Source organism: Triticum urartu, chromosome 4 (assembly GCF_003073215.2).
Source record: "Triticum urartu cultivar G1812 chromosome 4, Tu2.1, whole genome shotgun sequence".
NCBI classification, from domain to species: Eukaryota; Viridiplantae; Streptophyta; class Magnoliopsida; order Poales; family Poaceae; genus Triticum; species Triticum urartu.
In genome coordinates this window covers 513,671,795-513,679,673 of record NC_053025.1, presented here as the reverse complement: position 1 = coordinate 513,679,673, position 7,879 = coordinate 513,671,795, and the positions used below count along the sequence as shown (strand labels likewise).

Genomic DNA, 7,879 nt, shown 5'->3' with positions numbered 1-7,879 from the left:
TGAGCTGTTGATGTGCAACATTTGATCGAGGTAGCTGGAACATGGAATAGTAATTGTCTGATATTTTTGCCTTGTGCATTGAGATGTTATCATCATCTGCAAATGAGTGTAGCTCAGGGGATCTATCCATTATAGGTTGGCCACTCCATTTGTCTTTCCAGAGTAGAATGGTATCACCATTTCTGGCAATGCATGTGGTGAGCTTGTTATAAATGTCAAATAGAGTAGCTTCATACAGTCTCTCCACCAGAATGATCCCTTGTTGTTACATGATTGTGGTGCAATATCATTATAATAATGTGCTTGCCAGACTAGGTTAACCCACGGTATATCAGCATGTGAGTAAAACTTGTGTAGCTGCTTCAGAATCAGAGCAATGTTCTATGTTTGGAGATTGAGTACTCCCAGTCCCCCTTGTTCCTTAGGTTTACATACCATTTGCCAGTTGGCCAGACAATTTCATGAATAGCATTCATGTTTTCATATGTTGCAACATCATATTTTCAGCAGCTGGACGTGCCACTGCAAGCGCCTGTCTGAATGATGATGTTTAATTCCTAGAGGCAATAATACATGCTCCAAAAGATAAAGTGGAATACATCAGGTTCAACCTGTAATGTAGGCTGAATACAGGATACAACACCTTTATGTGATATATGGGAAAAAATGGACCATCTCTTCTTTCACATCCAAAACAATGATACACAACTAGAAATACTATAAAGAGAAAACAATTAGCACAAAACAAATACATTGACACCTTTCTCATGTTCCCTAACCACACACCGATCAAACTCGCAGCTGGAATTAAAACACCACCACAAAAGTGCTAGGTCATGTATCTACAAGCAACCCTATCTAAATCCTGTCCCAATCTTGGTCACACATTAGCATGGTCAATGGCTAGCACACAATTGCCCAATCTTGACGGTAGCCTTCACCGCAACCCTCCCCGCCAAGAAAGTCTTCTTCCCTGATCAGAAATGTCATGTTTACAGACCAAGATCAGCACAAGTTCATGCAACAGATCCTGGAAATCACTTGTAACAAAAATGTTGGGCGATATCATACTCAGTGCAAAACCAATGGAGAACCAGGCTCGGAGCCGCTAATGGAGGCGAAGGATGACATGCTGTCATCCTTGGAAGCCGTAGAGAAGTTGAGTGGCGCCGCCGTCATCCTCCTGTTCTCCTTGAAGTAATTGTTGTACCGGCCAGAGTACGAGCGCGGTGTCAAAAGCTCAGGAGTGGCACTGCCCGCCGACACCCGGCGGGGCATCGGTGTCATGAAACCAGCCCCGTTTCCATTTGGATGATGCCCGCTCGTCCTCCTGTTAAAACTGCTTGTTTTCCTTGGAACAGACTTGGACCCAAAGATCAGCTCCTTCTCTTTAAGCAATAGATTCTGCAGCTTCTTCTGGTCCTGTGGTAAGAGTATGAACAAGAATGATGACTTTTGTTGTAATTCTATACTACAAGAGAGAGTACAGGCCGTGAAATTTATACCCGGTATCGTTTCTTATCTTCCTCCTTCTGTACTCTTCTGAGTTTCTGCTCTTCCAAAATGGCGACCAGACGAACCTTCAGATGCAAATTCAAATGCGTCAGATTTAGTGTGCTTGATTTCTGATAATCATGGTGAGCTAGCTCAGTGACTTACCCCGTCATATAGAAATGGTGTATTGCTTTCATCCTCCCAGGCAAATGTCTTGTCTATCAAGTTGTCAATCATAGCTGCAGAATAGATGTAGCTTCCGATCATATAACATATCAAATGCGACGTGGATCTTTTTGAAAAAACTAGGAGGTAGATTGTGCTTATGAATCATGGAGCTCAGTTGCTTCAAAAACATTATATGGAAATCACTACAGTGTAATTCAACTGAAGAAAGGGAGACTCACTTGGAATCTTTTGAACGAGGACCCTCGCTTTCTCTGCACGCTTGAGATTCAAATGGGCACCCCTGCCGGCACTGTACCTGTTATCATCCTGCAGTAGGACATACGCAAACATTAAGGAGGACGTTAACTAAATCATACCAGAGCTGCGCTGTATGATGTCAGCCAAACTTGTATCTGAATATATTGAATAAAAGCATACCTGATTGTATTCCTCAAGCCAAGTCTCTTCATCACAGGCCGATAGCCATTTGTCTACTCTCTCCATGATATCTTTCCTCGTATAAGATTCCTCATTTGCTTTTGCAATTTGCGCTTCGATGTTGGAGAGAAGTTCGCAAGGATCCACTAGACCTGCAAGTGAGAAGGTTCTAGGATCGTTCAAGATATTCAGCAGGGGCATTTTACAGACCGTATGCGCAAGAGAAAAGGGATCAGTGGGATAAATACCAGAATCGATTAGAGCAACGATCTTCTCTGGTGCTGTGCTTGTATCAGGCTCCATATGTGCATTTCTGCAGATATTTTCTAGCTCTACCCTTCTCTTAAGAACAAGCTCCTTCATTCTACTCGCTTTTTGCTTAGTTAGCCTTTCGACTTCCTCTTCTGTCTGAAGAACCAAAGCATAAAACTATAAGTTTGAATTGCAGGTTACAAAAAAGTGAATAACTTGATAGAAAGTTGGCAAACCTCCTGAATTGTCTCTAATGACAGGACACTGGGAGAAGTGATCTCTTCCTCGGAAGATCCAAGAACAGCGGCTACTTCACTGAAATGTCTCCTCTCTTGTTCTGTTGACTCCATCAGATTCCATAACTTGTGGAGTTTCCCCACAATTTCTTGCAACTGAACACATCAACACAATACAAGTAGTCAGAGAGGCGATGAGACAAAAACTAATCGCTGCCATAGTTTCACTAAGAGGAATCACCTTCGAGACTCTGGTCCTCTTTTCTGCTTTGAGCTTCAGGATAGTCTGAGTAAGACCTTCAAGGGTGCTATCACTGATATTCGTCGAATTATCTGAGTTGGTTCCATGCAAACTTGGATGCACATCCTTAACTGTCTTTGCAAAATCCATCCCAAGCACAGCGCATAGGCAGTGGACTTCATCCACATATACAAATACTTTCTGAAGGCGATCAGACTGAACAAAAAGGGAAAAAATATTTAATATAACACAGCCAAGAAAAGAATTTAACAAAAATAGCATGAGTTATCATTTCAACTGTATAATTCTTATTGCTATTAGTGTGTTGGCAACAAATGTTTCTAGTTGAAGCAGTAGAGAAGCGTACATCGGTTATGATGGTTCTACGCAAACGGTCAAACCTATCTGATTCTGATGACTGGATTGAAGCGGCATATACAAATAAGTAGTATTTTAGTCAAGGTCATTATTACCTTTTCTTTTTGTAAATTGCGTAGCTGCATTTGAAGATCAGCAAGTCTTCTGGTTGACAAGTCATGATCATTGGTCAGACGTTTGGACGAACCATCATCATGCTGACAATTGTGATCAGAAATTTGTGCATTTATCGTCTCGATTTGCGATTGCACATTTGAGAACTGTTTGATTCTTTCTTCTTTCATGGCCCTGAGATCATCCAAGAGAGGCGTCACTGCAGCAAGTTGTTCTTTCAACGATGCATGCTTTTCATTCACCTGAAAATGAGAATTCATATTACTAAACAGCGGCTTATACCAATTTCTTCATCTTGTACAAGATGTCAGCTGCAAGAGTTTTAGTTCCAGCAGCACTAAACATGAATCTTGATGATTACAAACAGATAATATTTATGATACACAAGATCATAGTATTTCATCGTTGTTTGGAGCACTTCAGTAATGTATCTTAAACATTTCAAGAGCAATCACTTTGTGTAGGTAGTTGCCAGTGTGACCGGAAGGAATTTACATGAAAGCACATTGTACTATCACTAGGCAAACACGTCATGTGTTGCATAGGTCGACTTGCATGGAAATGGTGATTCTAGATGAGTAATCCAAGTAGCCTTGAATAATAAGAAATCATCGAACTCATTAGGTCTTTGACTAAATAGATGGTTAACCCTTGTACAGAATTACAGAATATAACCAATCTCTATACTGCCTTTCCTTTTCTTCTAATATTGCCCATCTCCATCCATCATATGGCCAGAAACCAACATGCTGACTTAGTTGTTAATGTCACATCTTATCATCAATAGCTTAAAAATGACAGCCAACTGCCGGAATACGATATATTCTGCACAAGGTGCAGCATGACATCAACAATGATTTCATCACTTCTTGTACACAATGAACTACCAATATCTAAGTCTTTGTAAACAAATCAGCACTTAGAATAACATGACAAACGAGTTCATATTCAAGAAGGTCCATTGGTTAGAGGCCTTGCGCAAGAGAAAAAATTAGAGATTACAACAGGATATGCATATACCTTAAATTGTGTAGTATTTTCACCTATCGAAGCCACTAAAGCTTTAAGCTCTGCTTCTTTGGCCATCACTGACTGGCGGAGCTGGCTTCTATCAGCATTAGCACTGTCGACCTTCCGACGATACACACGCATACACTCCGCCTCGAGTTCTTGGAACATCCGATCTTTATCTTGTTCCTGCTCCCCGATCTCCGTCCATATTTGCTAAAAAAGAAGCCATGTGTCAGGTAATCAAACATGAGGAACAGAAACAATGCAAAAATAGAATCTGAGTGTGTAATATTTATAAGAAATTAAGTGTCTGCCAGTACCTAATAGCATCTATGATAATCAAATAACGTCCACATCATTAAAATCAAAATAAACAAAAAAATTTCTGGTGTTACACCCCACGTTTTAGTGAATGGAACAGAACACCACAAGCAACCAAAAGACCCTACTGGCACTCTGGCAGGACTTCTGTTGGATGTTGAACAAGCAACCTGATTGCTTGACCTTTAACCTTCCAGGCCTATTCGATTTCCTTTTTTCGTATACTGCCTCCTAATAAATTGGGAACACAGCATTATTTTACTTTTCTTTTAACATCAGAGGGTTGCATAGGAAGTCCATAATAGTTGTAAAAAAAAATCTCCCCATTTACGATTTTCAACCTAAGCATGCTTATTGCTGTTATGCTTGTAGGAATATCGAGTGATAGATAACATAAGATTTATACCAGCAGGCAGCAAGCATAAAATTATTCTGCTTTCTGGTGCTACAGCAGACAGTGGCTTCAATCATTGGGACTCAAGCAGTGCTATTTTTAAGCCCCTTTCACCTCAAACAGTTCAAGTGGGAAGGAAAAGTAGATCTCTCTGTCTCCCTCACCTCTCAAGATTCAGAAAACCCGACGGTAAATGAAAAGTTCCACCTAAAGCTGAAAGGAAACTATAAACGGAAGCAACAGATTCCCACTGCTGTTCTGAAAATCTCACTACATATCTTTTAAAAATCGCAACCTTTTATGGGAGAGAATACCAGAAGCTTGCGACTGAAGAAAACAGAAAAACAATTGGACTTTTTATGAACAATCCTGGGGAAACATCGTCCTCGTCTTTATCTTTGAAAAAACGCGGGCAAATTAAATGCATCAATCAAATCCAGACGGCTCAAAATCTGCAACCAGCAACATACCAGTACAAAATTTCACTGCTCCTTATAACTATCACAAAACTGGCAACATGATTGGGACGAGCGAGTAAATCAAGAAACCGGCTTCTTCCAAATCTCCCAAATCCGCATGAAAAAGCAGAGAACAAGCAGTAAATCGAGCAACGGATGCCGCAGACAGAGACCGCATTTGGTTTGTGGGGGAGGGACGCACCTCGAGCTCGCGCAGCAGGGCGCCGCACGGCGTGTCGAAGCTGATGCTGCAGCGCGGCGGCTTGTCCAGCCCGTACCCGCCCATGGCCGTCTCGCCCATCTCCTCTCTCCAGAAGGAGGGAGTAGCTGCAGGAGAAGGGGACACCCCGGCAGCGCCCTCTCGCTGTACCCGTCGTCCTCTCCTCTCGCCTCCTTGGTCCTGCTGTCCTGGCGAAAGGACCGAGAATTCCAAGCCCAATGCCCGGCGGCCTCCCGGTATCCGCAACCACCAACCCTTCCTCCCTTCCTCTCTCTCCTCGCGGCACGGCACGGCACCCCTCGGCTGTAGGAGAGGGGCAGCGGTGGTTGCCGGGCTATATATGGATCTCAGTCGAGTCCAGTGCAGTTGGTGAGAGCGCATACAAAAGGGAAAAGAGAGCGAGGTGGTGATAAGGCGGGCGAGAGGTTGGAGAAGAAGACGACGACGGGGCGGAGGGGAGTTGCCCGTGAAACGCGAGAAGCGCAGGGGCGCGCGTGCATGCGATGCGAGGAGTTGCGAGCGAACTGGGAACTGATGCAACGGACAGAAAAACTACAGCTGTTTTCTCGATCCGGTCTGATCAGCAGTTTTGAACTCTTCTCTCTGTTCGTTTCCGAGAGGGTTTTGTCGGTGAAATGCGGCGACAAAATCTGAGCTTTTGGCGTCGTATGTATCCAGGTTCTTTTTACTGCTGTATGTATTTTTCATGTGTGTTCTGCTTTTATTTACTGTAACGTACGGGTTTTCACGTGAAGCAGTGGGTGCACGCTTGGAATATGGTGCTAGCAACGATTGGTATGATCAGATGTGCGTTGTAAAGTGTCAAGATGTGTAGCTGGGTTATTCAAAAGATATACTCCTATGTCGCACCTTTTGTCCTTTGTGTATAGAGCACAATTATCCGAGGAAATGTGTGCTTAAGCCATTGTGATAAACTTATGGATCACGGTCGAACGTATGTCAATTAGGGCATCTCCAACGCTAATCCGCAAAGTTGTTTAGACATCTGTCCGCCAGATAGGTGATCAGTCCGCGAACATTGATGTGAAAGCCGGCCATCCAACGTTGCACCGGTCGGATGCACAGGAGGTGTGGTGCGACACGGCATCGTCCACGGCAGCCATGATGCATGTGCCGCCGTGGTCCCCCGCGTGCCCGCCTGGAGCAACTCGCCACTCCTCGGGGAGTTGGTTTGGAGTGGCAAGTTGTTGAACGACGCGCCGGCTTGAAGTTTCTGCCTCCATGAGCTGGCCTGCAGCGGCCTGAAGCGTCGAGGGAGGTGGAGCAGAGAGTTCCTTGGCTCGTGTCCGACGGGCTCGACGGGCCACCCAAATGGCTTTTATGCCGGGGAACTCGTCTTCCTGCTCGTTGAATGCGATGGAGATTGTGGAGAAAATGGTGCAAGGAGGAGATGGGGTGCGATTTTTGCCCGGCGTCTGACATCGTTTAAATAGCGCGGGTGGGGGGGGGGGGGGGGGTGGGGGCGGAGGTAACCGAAGTTGTGTTTAACGACAGGTGGCTCGCGAACAGATGTGTGGCCGAAGTAGATTTCTCGGCACACGCATCGGTTTAACGGGGGAAGGCGTGCAATCTCTGGCTGTATGAAGCGGCGAGGAGACATGTTCAGCCAGGCGTGCAGCGAACGACACTTTTTCAGCCGGCATGCCGTTTCAAAGCCCGTGGTGAGAGGTCACGTTCCTTCTGCGCCAGCGTCAATGCGGAGCGGACGCTCTCCAGCGGCATGAATGTAGTCAGCTGGAAAAGTACGTCTAGACCATCCGATGGACCAATACAGGCCTGTGTTGGGTGACACAACACATTTGAACCATGCGATCCGAATGTATGCGGACGATTTGAAGGTCCGCACATGACAATTTGTTCTGACAAATTTTTACACTATACGGCAATTTTCAATTTAGAACATGGGAAATCCTACACACAAAGCATGTTAATTTTATGTATTTTCACATGACAAATATTATCGTCAGATTTTTAGCGTAAAAAATCTGACGCCACACTTTTAACATATCCGTAGACATAAACTTTGGTGCCTATTGTAAACTTGGATACTTGGTGTGGATTTGTGAGACAAAATGTACGCATGATTGATTTGGAACTTGAGTGGTACTACGTACGTACGTAGGTGATATACTC

The 7,879-nt window shown here is 44.3% G+C and overlaps 1 protein-coding gene across 1 annotated transcript; it reads right to left on the bottom strand.

Annotated features, from left to right (window-relative positions):
* Positions 1-632: 632 nt before the first annotated feature.
* LOC125552363 (65-kDa microtubule-associated protein 7-like) lies at positions 633-6,276 on the bottom strand. The gene is made up of 12 exons (XM_048715878.1): positions 5,708-6,276; positions 4,342-4,545; positions 3,303-3,563; positions 2,830-3,045; positions 2,589-2,744; positions 2,349-2,508; positions 2,101-2,252; positions 1,902-1,989; positions 1,660-1,733; positions 1,506-1,580; positions 1,072-1,422; positions 633-973 (listed from the first exon to the last, which is right to left on the bottom strand). The coding sequence occupies exons 1-11, from the start codon at positions 6,104-6,106 to the stop codon at positions 1,072-1,074; spliced, it is 2,136 nt and encodes a 711-aa protein (XP_048571835.1). The 5' UTR covers positions 6,107-6,276; the 3' UTR covers positions 633-973.
* Positions 6,277-7,879: the final 1,603 nt, after the last annotated feature.

Bases quoted from the DNA above. Each gene is read 5' to 3' on its own strand.
- LOC125552363 (XM_048715878.1), bottom strand. From the start codon at position 6,106: ATGCGCTCTCACCAACTGCACTGGACTCGACTGAGATCCATATATAGC. The intron at 3,564-4,341 runs GTATATGCATAT...TCTCATTTTCAG, and splicing joins AAAATACTACACAATTTAAG to GTGAATGAAAAGCATGCATC. The intron at 3,046-3,302 runs GTAATAATGACC...CTTTTTGTTCAG, and splicing joins GCAATTTACAAAAAGAAAAG to TCTGATCGCCTTCAGAAAGT.